Source organism: Conger conger, chromosome 1 (genome assembly GCF_963514075.1).
Source record: "Conger conger chromosome 1, fConCon1.1, whole genome shotgun sequence".
NCBI lineage: Eukaryota > Metazoa > Chordata > Actinopteri > Anguilliformes > Congridae > Conger > Conger conger.
In genome coordinates, this window is record NC_083760.1 from 19,653,300 (window position 1) to 19,668,560 (window position 15,261).

General features: G+C 38.6%; 1 protein-coding gene across 1 annotated transcript; it reads left to right on the forward strand.

Moving 5' to 3' along the window:
• The first annotated feature begins 669 nt into the window (after positions 1-669).
• On the forward strand, positions 670-15,109 carry xgb (x globin). The gene is made up of 5 exons (XM_061217644.1): positions 670-1,171; positions 10,120-10,227; positions 11,184-11,304; positions 11,827-11,907; positions 14,296-15,109. The coding sequence occupies exons 1-5, from the start codon at positions 1,002-1,004 to the stop codon at positions 14,416-14,418; spliced, it is 603 nt and encodes a 200-aa protein (XP_061073628.1). The 5' UTR covers positions 670-1,001; the 3' UTR covers positions 14,419-15,109.
• Positions 15,110-15,261: the final 152 nt, after the last annotated feature.

Sequence of the window (15,261 nt, forward strand, 5' to 3'; positions counted from 1 at the left end):
CTTGTACTTTATCTGCCAGTGGCATGCCCTTGCCAATCTCTCTGCCACTGCTTTCCTACATCACATATGCTTGAAATTGACTCTATAACCTGAACCATTTTGTAGGGCTTGACTCAATGTAGATCCGTGTAGTCTCTGTAAAAGGGTTCCATTACGGTGAAGTTAGCTCTCGCAACAATAGAGAGAATAAAGCATGCACACAAGTACTTTTGTGAAAACAGGTTATTTATATCTGTAGTATATGGTCCACTGATCAATATATTCTATTCCATAATCGAAATGGATTTCCCTAGCTTCAGTCTGCGATGGTTCGGTTACATTGATGCATATTACGGTATATTTTACAACGATCTGACGTCACAGACTGGCATTTTAAATACCGTAGTCCTGTGACCTTTTCAAATCCACTTGCTATTTCGCTGCATTTATATGGATTTAATTGGTAACTTAGTGCTGTCAGTTAACGTTTGAATAAGGATTATCTTAGAGTGTTCTTTAACACGGTGTCTGTATGTGACCTATCTGTATGATGTTCATAACTGAAGTGACGCTTGGGAGCATTGTGGGTCGCAAATTGCATCCCCTTTGGATACTGAAAAGGGTCGGTAATGAGCCCAGCTTTCTTTATTCCGTACCATTGCCTGTACTCTTTCTTATAGATGAGCCGGTGCAGTGAGTGGGAATTCGCTCCTTTAAAACATCTGGCTGCAAGAGGATGTTTTGAGATGTTGCCTAGTGTGTGCTCCCTCCCTCCTTATAATGCAGGTTATGAACTCTATTAATAAACCGTCAGTTCTGAATTTGTGCGCTCAGCACAACGCAGACACGATTCCTTATGGGAACGGACCGTGAACGCACAAGAGAAACAGTTGAAGTAAAACGCAATACATTAGCCTACACTTGAAGTAAAACGCAATACATCAGTTTCTACTTCGCGGAGAACAACTAGTTTACTTCAGTTTTTGTTATAAATATATTTTTGTGGCCATACCTCGCCGAGGATGGGCTGCGCAATATCAGGACTGGGCTTGGCACCGAAACCAACTGGAGAAGCGAAAGATGAGGAAGCCGCTGCCACGCACCTCAGCGAGGAGCAAATCGAAATGATCAAGGAGTCGTGGAAAGTTATCCAAGAGGATATCGCGAAAGTTGGTATCATTATGTTTGTTAGGTGAGTGATATTCTGCATTTCATTTCAAGTAGCAGGCTGCTGTGGATGCTGTATTGCACAGCCCATTCGTTTTTGCACTTAAAGGTTGCTCGTGGGTTTAAAGAGATAATAAACCATATCCCAACACAAATATATAATATCTTTATTATTATTTATATTGTAAGCAGATTACCGATAATTAACCTAGTATGGCGTAGGCTATCAAGACCAGTTGGCAAATTGGCTTGACAAATATTGTTCGATTAAACCGAAATCGACTTTTTGCCTACACTTAAAATAGGATGGACCTGCATCTACCTCTATACGAATGTATGTTTGTTGCTATAGCTAAAGCATGTACAATCCCTCCCCCAACAGAGGCACACACTAGGCTATTTATACAAATGTAAATGGTAAATGGTTGGAATTTATATAGCGCCTTTATCCAAAGCGCTGTACAACTGTAAATGTATTTCACAAGGCTCACTAACACTACATTTGAAAGAATGCGTGAAAAAATATTGTGAACTGACCTACATTTAATCAAATATAAATAAATAGGCATAAACAAATAAATAAAAATAATCCAGCTTTATAATATTTAAGGACACTTTACCTAGTACTTTTCTCAGTGTGATTGGTTGGCTTCCGATACGCATTTAGTCTACTAGACCCATGATTAGTCTGGCTCCAAGCTTGGTGCTTCCAAAGTTGTGCACGAATTGATCCACCTCATAATTTTTTGCACGGGCGTCGGGACAGGTCCAGTGTTTTATTACAATCCATATTGATCTACCCGCACATAGCCTAGTTTGTCAGAGTACAGTTCAATGAGTAGGCCTACAAACATGCATTACAATCGCCTGTCATTCACTTACGCTTGACAGTTGCTTGAGCGCAGGCGATGCTATTTAAGAACAGATATTGAGCTATCAATTAATCAACAGTGAACGCCCATAATGTTAGCGTTTCTGTTTTATGTTTATATTGAGATGACTCAACCAAATTAGATGATTGTTTTCGTGCAATCTTGCTGTTTTGGTGAGAAAATTATACAACCAAAGTGTTCCACCGCCTTTCGCTGATGTGGGAAAAAGTCTGTAGCCACCATCTGCAGTTGCAGTATTGTGCCCCTACTTCATGAACTAACCAAATTAGATATCATATATCGCAATCGTATTTTTGTGGCTGGAACGCTTTTTATTTGTATTTTTCACCAAATTCCCATCAGCGAATAAAGGAAACGTCTGCTCTGCACCTTAATGGTACTTTTGTCAAAATCCTTTCTTTTTCGTTTCAAATTACATTTGTTTCAGATTGTTGAAAATATTAAACAAAGATATGAACGAATTATTTGTAAGTTGTAGACCTATTTACAAAATGTATGAGTTTATTCAGAAACATCGAAGTTGAGGGGATAATTTCTTTGTACGTAGAAAAGTGAATAGGGCTAGCTGGCTTAAGAGAAAAATGAGAATGAGAAATGCACTTAAGAGAATATGGTAATATGGTAATTTTCTATCATAAGAGCCACTGACGTGATATTATTATGATTGATTATTATTAATGGGCGTTTTTAAATGTATGTTGATAGCATACTGAATAAAATAAGCAGTGCAACTTGTACAAGCACAGGACATAGACAGGGGGGAAAACCACCTAGAGGATATTTCTTCTCACTTGTCTCAAAGAACTGTGAAAGTTGTTGAGACATGTATACAGGAGTGTTGGCATTTTGATTATAATGAACCCACTGGTCAATAAGCCCAGTAAGCCTAATGTAGCTCTGACTTAAAACACCATGACTAGAGGCTGTAGCTGGTTTGTGACACAAATGGAGGTGTTAGTGTGCAAGATATCAGACTGGTTTTAGAGGAAGGTGCAGGCAGACAGTCCTGTGCTGTGAATGCAATTGTGGAACTACTATCTGCCTCTGGAGGAAATCCAAGCCATTGAAATGATTGACCTTAGCGTGTTGCCCTGAGACCACCATTGCCATAGCCATCCATGATTAGATGCTCCTCCTGGCACCAGGCAGACCTAATGTCTATCCTCTCGTGAACAGCACACTCTTTTATTGGCTTGCCATTAGCTGTTTCTTTGAGAAAATGCTATGAAATGCCTTTTTTTGTTTTGTTTTGCAAAAACTTGATGGCAAAACTATTTAACATTTTGGTGTCAACACCCATAATGGAAATATTGAATGTTTATAAAATAAAAACAAATGACAAGCAAAAAGTATATTCAGAAGTGTATTTGATGGAATAACAGTGCAGATATAACTGTAGTGCTGTATCTGCATTAAATACACATGGAAGTGAGGGAAAATCATTACAAGTGTGAGACAGATAACACAACATGGCAGAAACTAATTAATAGGATGAAGGGAGCCTTAAGGTGTTGATGGGTTCTAAATAGATATTTCTAGAAAACAGCCAGCAGTAATTGTAGGTGAAAATAGCATTACATTTAGCACTCACCAAAATAAATGTTGGAGAGCATGCAACAGTAATGCACACGCTACATGAGATGATTAAATTGATCAGCTACATTACTTTACATTATTGGTATTTGGCAGACGCTCTTATCCAGAGCGACGTACAACAAAGTGCATAACCATAACCAGGGAACCAGGTAGCTGTCTGCAGCTTAATTACATAGACACTGTAAGTGAATTAAACTTAGAGGGGTCATAGTTAGGGATATTTATATAACTTCTCTCACCGGAAGTAATCTTAGTTAGGGATCACTGGTTCAGCAGTTGCATTTTCAGTACTCAGACAAGCATAAAAGTCGTTTCCCAGACGAGCAGCATGTCTACCTCCTAGGATTGAAGGTCTTAGTGTCAAGAAAGCACTTTGATGAACGACTGAGTAGATTTCACTCTCTGGGGTACAAAGTCTTGCCACCCATTGTTTCAGCACACACCAGCCAACACACGTATACGCAAACCCATATTCACACAAGTCTTTATGTTACAGGAGTTGAGCTTAATGGAGTCAAAAACCACATCAAATTCCTTACAGTTTCCTTTGGAGAGGAAAGCTTATTATATTCATGTGAAGAACCTCTGAATGTGACCTTTATTTCTTTCAATCATTTCAGTTTTAGGAGAATATATTCTTCCTTTTTTTCCAGCACACAGGGGAGGAGGGAATTATTGGGACTAGCGTGAATGCATCTGAGAGAATGCAGAAACAGAAGGGAAATTAACTGAAAGTGGTGGCCTTGTGCAACCTCAGCATTGATCTGCGTATCGCTAAATAAGATGAACTCACGTTAAATCAACAGCAGGCTCCACACAGCTCAGGTCAATCCTGTTAAGCCTTCTTTTGTTTACAATCAATGCTGATGAGCTCCATGCTTTTCATGAGAGTTTATACTGGGATGTTATTTTATTTGTCTCAACCAAGCCTTAATTGCAGAGGGGTGATTTTAGCTATTATAGCTTTGTTATAAAGGAGACAAGAACTTATTATTTATAGATGTTTATATTTGAAGGTTGCACATGCAGAAATATGATTCATCTTCTGTTTTGTTTTTTTCAAGAACTAAAAGAAATCCAAGTGCGTTTACTCTTGCCAAACCAGTGGGGAACTGTGTTTGGGAATGAGAATATAACTGTCATTTCCAGGATGTAAAGAATATGCTGAACCAAAAAGTACCCTTCAGAGCAAGGAACAAGCCAGACATACAATTCATCTATGTATATGTTGATATATCTTTCTGCATCTCCCTCCCAGTCTGTAGATCTGTTTCTTTCTATCCATCTGTTCACATAGCTGCAAAGTTGCTCTTTTATGTACATGAAATGTGCTTTGTTGTTCAGAGGGGTAATCTAATTCTAACAATCTAACTAGAAATACAGCTGTTTTTGTGTCACATTAATGGGTCAAATGACCCCCCCCCCCCCCCCCCCCCCCCATCTGCCAAATTAAATAACACACGTATATTAAACATTAATGTGCGTATGTGTTACTATACTATTATGACATGTTCCTGTCAATGGTTCCTTATGAATTTGTTTTTCACCTCCTAGTTCACCTATGCATACTTCTGCTTGATGTCCCTCAGTGGTTCACAAAAACATGTAGAACATTTTTTTTGTATAATGATTAGGAAACTAGGGCCTCTTCCACAAAGCAGGATTACTGAGTTAGTCTGGTAACTGTACAAAGTAAAACCTGCTCTTTGTACTTCAGTCCATGTTCCAGATTTGGGTGGGGAACTGGGTCAGCTGGGGGGCTGCTATAAAATTTTTTAAATGTAACCTGTGCTTAAATGCAATCCACAAAGGGATGAGTGCAAAGTTATTCTCAGGGTCACTGGAAGGTGCAAATGTGGTCTTTTTCACACATGAGGTAATTGAGAAATGCAGTGGGTGCAAATGGAACAGTGTTAAAACATCTGTCTTAAAAAGTCTTTCATGCCCTCCTATCAGGGGCCACTAAAGGACAATGTAGCTGAAGAGCTAAGAGCCAGGCTTTCAAGCAGCAGTGCAAGGAGTCAATGTGAGGAGAAACCGAGAAAGACGGTTTTTAAAAATATATATTTCCACGTAGATAGCTATTTGTACCTATTAACCACTATCCTGAAGTCAGCCTTTTATCATTAGGGAGGATTAAAGGTATATTATGTTGGATTTTCTAGCCTTGCTGTGGTCCTGTGTTTACAATCTAAAATCTATTCCTCTGTCCTGAACCGACTGTTTTTATCTTTATACCTCCGTCTTCTGATAGCTGGAATAACAATTCCAATGTTGAATCTGGTCTTTGAATGAGCCCCCTCGGCTTCTAGTTTGAATTCTCTGTATTTTTTCCACACTCTGCTCACAGAGAAGAGCACCACGCCCAGAAACGTCCCAAACCCATTTAGAATAAAAAAACTACAGAATAAGGAGCATTGCTTTCCCTAACTTACACAATGACAGAGATTGCCAGTACATTACACTGTAGATATGCCTTAGCATGATTATTTGATATTTTCAAGTTCTAAATCCGGCATTGTATTGTATGTGTTTAATGTTTAACACACATCCGCAGTCAGAAGGTTACACAGGCAATGCCATGAGCTGGGAACATGACCAGCATGTCCTGCCACTATAGTGGAACATCAAGAGCTGAAGATCAAATTAAAGGAGAGTACTAACATAGATAATTGGCTGAAGCAGGGACATCAGATCAGTTCCTTTTTTTAACTTGTTTCAATGGATCTTTCCAAGCGGAGGGAACAGGCACATGGCACATGGCACATAGTGTGTGTGCAGATTGCCTGTGCAGAGCTGTGGAATCAGTCAGAGGAAAGACACTGTATCTGAGCTTTGATACATCGCGGCAGGGGTGGGGGCACCCTGTTGTTTCTGTAAAAGATCTAATTGTACATATGCATATTGAGTAAAGGTAGAAGGCACCCCGCAAGGCTGCAAGACAGAAATAACACTTAATGAATATTGACAGTCTTTAAGCCTGATTTTTGATGTGCACACAGCCTGCCACGACACCCATAGCTTTAGAAGGCATAAGAACAGTTCTTGACCTCTTCTAACTGAAGATGCAGTCCTTGATATGTAAATTAACATCTTGCAGCATCAACATCCCATGTCAAATCTGTATCGGTCTTCTCATCTTGAGTGGGATTAGATTTGCACAGCTTGTTATGAACAAGCATCCTCATATATCTGAGTGGGAATCGGAAGCAGAGAAATGGATAAAAATATCCGTAAGAAGGCTGTAAGTGGGAATGTTCTGTTTCTGCTCCGTGTGCATTGGCAAAAGTTTCAAAAGTTCAAGCAGGTGGCCCAATTAATTTTCAGGCTCAGATACACCCTACAAGCTCCGTTCAAGAGGTGAAGAAGCACTGTGGTCAATCTATACACTCTAAAAAAGGAACAGCCAGCACTCACCATATACATAATTTTATATGTTTTTAATAGCAGCAGTCACAAGAACTTGTTTTGGCTATACAGCCTTCTCCAGCTAATAGCCTCCATCTGAGAACTTAGGAAATACACTGCCATGATGTCACACAGGTGACAGGTAATTAACATAAATTATGTGCATTAGCATGCACCCAGTACACTGGATTCTCCATAGGACATTTATGCCCTCTTATGTAGACAAAGTTAATATATGTCAAGTACAGATTACACAGAGCACTGTACTTGTACATCATGGCAGTATATTTCCTTTATTATTTTTTGTTCCTTTGAGGCTGTTAGCTGATGAAGGCTGTATAGCCTAATGCGTCTTTGTGACTGCTGCTATTAAAAAGATATAAAATTATCTATATTGTGAGTGCAGGCCGTTCCTTTTTTACATTGAATGATCCCTGGGCTACAGCACCCGTAAGCAATTCAATACGTTTTTTAGTTGAGCATGTCTTTTTCTGCTATCTATGCACTCCACATTGTGATTGCACCTTGGAATAAAGCACAGTGGGGCTCTTGATAATGAGCGAACTGCCAAATGCTAAAGGCTTTTCACCACAATCAGACCTCTGGTCACTGAAAAGTGTGGGGGGCTTGGCAGTAAGTCAGTTCACTGCAGCAGTCTTAGTACAGACCATATCTCCGGTCGACTGGCCCTGCACACTTAAATGGCCTCCATCTCCAGCGGATTGCTTCTTTGGCCTTCTTTGTTGCCAAAATGTCAGTTCCTCCAGCCTTATCGTCAGAGGATTCTTATCTTAGAAGGTTAACTCTTTTCAATATCATGGTGGGCCAATTTGACATTGAACAATCTTATGCCACATTCATGGCCTCATACATTAATGCATTTGGCGGTGCACATGAAAAGGACTTCCTCTATACAGTAACTGACCTAACCTTTGTAGGAATTATTTTCACTGATGGCAGTACATTTAAATTAGCAACAGTAATTAACTAGCACAGTAGCCGGTGGTACATTCTGCAAATACTCCTCACAGTTGCGTAACATTTCTGTAACACTAACCAAATCAAGACCTTTTGAAATCAAGATTCTGGCCCAGCTTTGGGTCATTATCAGTCCAGATCCAGTATGGAGTCTAATTTTTTTCTGAAAACCACAGCTGCCAAAATTATTGGCTCCATACAATTTTACTTTAATTTAGTTGATCTCAGTCTAAAATAACTATATTGTGTCATTAAATTACTTCTTGTTGAGGAAGAGGTACATTGCTGAGGAAAAGTAGGTAACAAGCATGCAAAATCCTTTTGTCCAACCATCAGGATGGAGAAAGCCAAAGAACTGTAAATTCAGAAGACACTGGTGATAATGGCCCTTCACAAGTCGGAGAATGGATAATTTACAAGAGATTCATAAAAGGTGAAACATACCACTTAGCACTTTAAAGGCAATAAAAAAAGGCATGAAACATAGCTATGTGATCTGCTCTATCTTAATCAGTCGTATTGACCGTATTGACGTATTTTGACCTTTAGCAACTAATCAAAAGAGAAGAATGTAAGCTTTCAAACGATACGAAAGTTATCTCTGCAATCCAGATATCGTGTCCCGTTTCGTTTTTAGCGCCACCAAACGAAGTTTTATAGAACGGCTTCAAAGTTTTGTCGCGAGTTTTGTCGGGAGACTACCGACAAAATTCCGGGGTTATAACTTGTCATCTTATGTATACACCCTTTACAATTAGATTTCTACTCTGGACATTTACTATTAGCATTAAGACATACAGACCATGAAAGCATATACATTAACATGTCGCCACGAACGCAGCTTATGTGGTTGTTTGTGACTGGTGAACGGTGACAAGCTGGCTAGCCTTCAGTCAAAACAATGCACAACTCCGTGTTAGATTCAATTTGACATCTTGAGTTTAAAAGCTTAATAAATATATTTTTACTCTGAATTTGGCACATTAAGAAACCCAAGATATTGTTCTGAAAAATTAAGAAACAATTTTACATCTATTTATGTGAAATTGGCCGTCACAACTTACTGATTATGAGAGAGCGGGTCACATATGGAATGGTTGCAAACTTACCAGGAAGAGGATGCAAGTGCATATTATCCCCACGAGTGGTAAGGAAGATGGGGAGGGAGGCCATAAGTAACCATAAAATGACACTTCCATACCAGCAACTCTTTAAAAGGGTGGCACAAACTGAGCACATTACTGAGCACAATAAACAAAATCAAGCATCTTGAGTTTGCCAAACTCAAGAATTATGACTGGAAGAGAGTGTTATAGTCAGATGAGACCAAAATCTAACGTTTTGGCCGTACACACCAACATCAACATGTTTGGCAGCAAAAAATAAATCACATTATGATGACGCCCAATGGTCACATAATTGGATCACAAAATCCAATATGGAAGGCAAATTCAAAAATTCCCAAATACAGTACTGGTGTAGAAACTTGAAACCTTGCCCACATTATATTTCACAATATATACTATCTTAATGCTCCATTATGCCATTTAAAAAAAGCTAAATCCTGCTTAATGGCAAAATACATATAACTAGCGCATGTTATTAGTTTCCATTTAAAAATAAACAGTTAATCTCATCTTCATAACCAAGACCTCGCAATCGCAGACTGAAAACCCAGTTCTTCAGGCTGCACCTTACCCTCCCTACCTCATTGTTATGATTAGCTATGTACGCTATGTGTGTGATAGGTTATAATTGCACTTGTAATTTTATATTTTAGTATTTGGGGTATTCTAGCTGCCAACCGTGGTAAGCTACTTGGAAAGTTATCTGATTATTCTTCAAGAGTTCAAGTTTTATCTATGACTTAAATGCACTTCCCTCTAGGGTCTTAAACGCACTTGTCCCTGGCTCTGATTTGCACTTTATTCTCCGGATAAGAGCGTCTGCTAAATGACAATAATGTAATGTAATCTAATCTCAAAGACCTATGACCTTGCAGTTATGAGTAATATAATAAAGACAACAAAATATAGATATATTTAAGTGGTTTATATGATTTATGTTCATGGAGGCTAACCAGTTGTCTTGGCAACAGGTTGTTTGAGACCCATCCAGAATGCAAAGACGTTTTCTTCCTGTTTCGAGATGTGGAGGACTTGGAGCGGCTGCGGACCAGTAAGGAGCTCCGAGCGCATGGGCTGCGGTTAGTCTAAAACTCCATTTTTAGATTTTGTTCCAACATATATTTCAAGGCATACTTTCAGATGAATAGATATGATGGGGCCATGAAGACAAAAAATCAACTTGGTCAAATACTGAAAATACTGAAAATTGGGCAAGTTAGGAACTCGACACACATACATTAAGCAAAAGACTGACAACAACTTGCCAGACAATTTCTATTAATTTTATTCTATTCATTTGATGACACACTTAACACAAATATTGGCCACCACAGTACATTTGCCACTTTGTTTAGGTCCCAAGTACATCAGCCATTTCCTACCATGAAAGGTCAAATAAAATGAATTAATCCAGATGGTTCCATTTACCAAGGTGATGTAACAGGAGATGACCAGTAAATGTGCTGTACTACATCAGGTGTGAAAAAGGCCAAGCGGTCCTCTAATCTCTTAGCTGGACACTATATTAATACCATCCTTACCTGAGAGGCTGAAATGGACCCTGCCATTTTTCATTTTGTATGCATTGAAAATATGCAGTAAAACTTTGCAAGATGATTTGGAAACATTTCTGTCAGCAAGATATACTGCGAGATAAGAAAGTGCCCCTGACACAAAATTGCACAATACATTCTACATTATTTTCATCTGTCAATGTCAGTGGCCTTCTATCAGATCAATTTCATGAAATTATTTATTTGTAGAATGGATGTCCTTGTGGGGAGTAGGAGAGGAGCAGTGCTCACACTATTTAATGTTCATGTTGTGCATGTTCCATAACCTATTATGGAACAGGTACAACATACATGTTCAGTACACTGTATGGTATTTTGATGTGGATCTAGGTAATTTAGAGTGCTTCACATTCTAATGATGCTCATGCACATATGCCCTATGCCACCTTCTCCGTCATTTCCTGATATATATATTTGAGGCTGTTGCAGTCCCATTGCAAAACTCTGTATTGTCTACATAGGGTGATGTCCTTCATTGAGAAGAGCGTGGCCAGATTGGACCAGATGGAGAGGCTGGAGCAGCTTGCCCTTGAGCTGGGGAAGAGCCATTACCGATACAATGCTCCACCCAAGTACTATGGGGTAGGACTGGATTAATCCACCATTTCAAATCCTCCAAATCAGGGGACATTGCCTTTTCTTGTAACTCATTACAGACCTAATGATTTGCACCACATGCATGTACATACAGTGGGCTCCAGAATGATTTGCACCCTTGATAAGAATTCTGAAATTCATCTTGCCAGGTGGTTGCACTGTATGCCAATAATTATGAAACCTGTTTTTATGGGAAATATATATTTTTTAAACTTTGGTTTATTCCATTGAATCATTACTAAAGCATAGTTTATAGTATTGTTTGTGCATATTTATCACAATACTTCTGTATACTTCAACAGCTTTGTACTGGTTTCTTTCTCCAAATGACTTTTCATATGTTGTGAAGTTATTCAGTAAGAAATATTTGGAGGTAAGAGGGCTTAGCTGTGTCTTTTTACATTTGTGAAACATGTTGGCATGGAATTATTCATGGAGACCATTTTCAGTTGTCATTTCAAAAGTTTGTTTCAGTCTGAATTCTAAAAATCCTACATTGTTTTTCAGTATGTGGGGGCTGAGTTTATCTGTGCCGTCCAGCCAATTTTGAAGGACAAGTGGACCCCTGAACTGGAGGAAGCCTGGAAGGTACAAGCAAATCTGCATGGTTTTCATTCCTGCAGGATGGTGACGTGACCCATGTTTCTCGGTATGAAAGGAAATTTTTGAAATTCCTGTAGCTCTAATTTCAGTTTCATTTCAGTTTGCTGACATGAGGATGTGTCATGGGGACCAGAACTAATTTTCAGATTTTACTTAAAAAGGACTTCTGATCTGACCCATTCTCTGACATTTTGTTTTGAAGTTCAAAGAAAAAAAAGTGTTGAATCACATTTAACATACCATATTATGGTATTTGGCAAAAAGTGCTAATGTAGCTATTATCCAATAAAGTGATACATTTTTGCATTGTTCTCAGTAACAGGTTTTTAACTATTCTAAATTGCATTTAGATATTGTAAGTTGGTTACCAAAAACAAAATTGTTTCCTGTATAAGTGACACCCTCAACAATGAATTTGACTCCACCCAGAGGCAATACTAACTGAAATGGCATGAGAAGGAACTATGCCAAGTCATACATTTAGACAAAGAACACAATTATTTCCAATCTTCATTTTCATCTGTAGAATGTGAAGGGGACTCTGATTGTACCAGTTCTCATTTTATATCCAGCTCTCTCTCCAGGTGGGTCTTGGATATAGAGAGACATTTCTTATACCATAAAGAAACAAAACAGAACTCATTGGTTGCAGGGTGCTATGCCTGAATTTATGCCACTGATACACTGTACGTGAATGCTTCTGGCAGAACAGATGATGTGATTGTTGCTCCAAGAACAAGGATTGCATGGAGGATATGTCCACCAGATGCACTTCGACAAGCATCAAAATGCATTGAGAAAGTGCCTGCCCACAGGTCATTCACAACCTTTGACCTTGTCTGTACAGCAGATTCACTAGCTGCTGGGATGTAAATTAAGCCTTAATGAAAATTCTGAATGGCCATTGTCAAGACAATACATTTGACCATACATTCTTCTCCCATTGAATTATATAGTTGCACTTCATAAAATAAGCATGAATTTCCTTTGTAAACGAAACTCTTCGCGTCGTGCCTATCAACCCCGCTAGCTGTGCTAATATCCACGATATACCACAGGTTCTCGTTCCATAACGCTTAAATAGCTAGTCTAGCAACCAATTAGCTAGCAATGTCAATAAATTAGCCGGTTAACTAACTTAGATAGCAAGCTGCAAATAATTCGGAAACTTACGATGGATCTTTCGAGAGGTAACTTACATTCGAATAAACAGCTATATAGTTTGCTGTGCAGTCAGAATACAATGGCTAATTGGACAATTTAATTATGAACATGTTAGGTTATAATAGGTTAGTTGTAGTTGTACTTTATTAAACTAATGCTCAAGGGAAATTAATTTGTCATCACGGTGACAAAACCCAGAAGAGCTGTTCTTTAATTAGAACTGCTCCTGAACCGCGCCCTCGCCTGTCACAGCTTTAAAGGAGAATTTAAAAAAAGTTCGCATATAATAAAGTTAGGGAAAAAGCTGATCGCAAAGTATAGTGGTTCATATCGACAATTGTTCACTAAATTTTACGATGCATTGTGGGATATTTCTAGTGCTCTCAAAATGTGAGTAAAATTGGATTTTTGAATTCGGACACTCGAAGAAAATGGATGTCAGCCTAGTTAGGGAGCCATTTCGAACACAGCCTAGGAGTCTGAAAGTGAAAGTCCTGCCATGTGTTTCTTCCACCCATTAACTCAGCCAGCTGATTTCTCAAATTAGTTCCAGCTGAAGAATTGTGTTAAATAGCAAATCCAAGTGAATTGACAAAATATTGGAGGAAGACTACATTTCTGAACCTGGATTTTCCACCTCTGGGAATAACTGTAGGCATATGCATGTCCATTCACATCTGAGTTTTTTTTGCAATGTGTTACAATGACTTTAGAAATATTAAATGATTGATTGATTGATTGGCCAAACCAGCAACGTATTAAGGAAATCATTCTGAAATAACTTGGTTGTAACTAATTGATCAGAATATTGGAGTAAACTAAAACCAGCATGCACAGGGGTCCACAGAACTGAGTTTGAAAGCACTGTGCTGTAGTGTAATTCAGGGATGGGCAACTCCAGTCCTGGAGGGCTGGTGAGTATGCAGGATTTTGCAGCCACCAGTTACCCTGGCTCAATCATCTAATTAGTCAAATGAACCATGATACATTCACTTGTAAATTAGACCACAATAAAATGCTACAAGACAAGAACATTTATCAGCTGCTGTTTGTCACAGAATGAGGCTGTAAAGGAATCATGCAAATTATTTGGCTAATTAAATAATTAAGAGTAGAAGTTGGTCAGAAATCCACAAAAGCCTGAATTGCCCATTCCTACTGTAATTTGTGCATATATTCCTCAAGTGGCGCTTTCCTTTTATCCCTCAGACCTTGTTCATGTATGTGGCCAGGATCATGAAGCAGGGCTACCTGGAGGAGGAGAAACACAAGCACAGCACCCTGGTTATCTCCAGTGGGGAGAGGCCCGAAAAGAAGAACACAGCCCTGTAGAATTCCTGCAGTGGAGAGGTCCCCAGTGGCTGACATCTCCAGACTGTGACCAATCAGAGACTGTCACATGTAGCTTAGCAGTGTACATAATGTATTTATTACTTTTATTCATTTTGAGTGATGTACACAATTCTTTTCAAAGCGTAACAGACATTCCATTTCAAAATTCAAATATTTCCTCTTCCAAAGCCATACTTTGGTTTGGAAGTCTAAGAATTAAAATAAGAACCATTCCTCTTTCAGAGCTCCATCACTGGAATGAAAGATCTATGAAGATTCTGCAGCTCAAAAAAATCCTCCAAAAGCAAGCCATTTATTATTATGCTGGGTGCTCATATTCAAGTAATTTCGAAGTCAAATCTGGCAGGTATGATGACCCAATAACTAGATTATTCACACTGGCTCAGTAGTATTTACCTTTGATGAATGTCAACCTAGACTTTTTCATTTGATAAAAAATAAAATGATAATGTCCCTATAAGTCAATCTATTCCACAGCAAAGTAAGAATTAACCATGTTTTCATACCAAGTCCTGTAGTTGAAGTGTACTATATGTACCTGTGTATGAATAACACTGAATGAAGGCCATGCAATGCATTCTCTATTGCACTGATTGTATTCCACACATTCTCTACAATGGTACTGAGCATTACATTACTTTGAATTAAAATTCAATTCAGAAACTTCAAATATTCTACCGCACTTTGTGTAACAAAGCAGGTGAAAGTTGCACAATAGTTCAAACCAAGCACGGATTTTTGATTTCAAATATGTGAAAATAAAAAGAAACACAAACATTTAAGTGTTCAGGCCAAAAATCAAGGTAACATTTTCAATAAAGT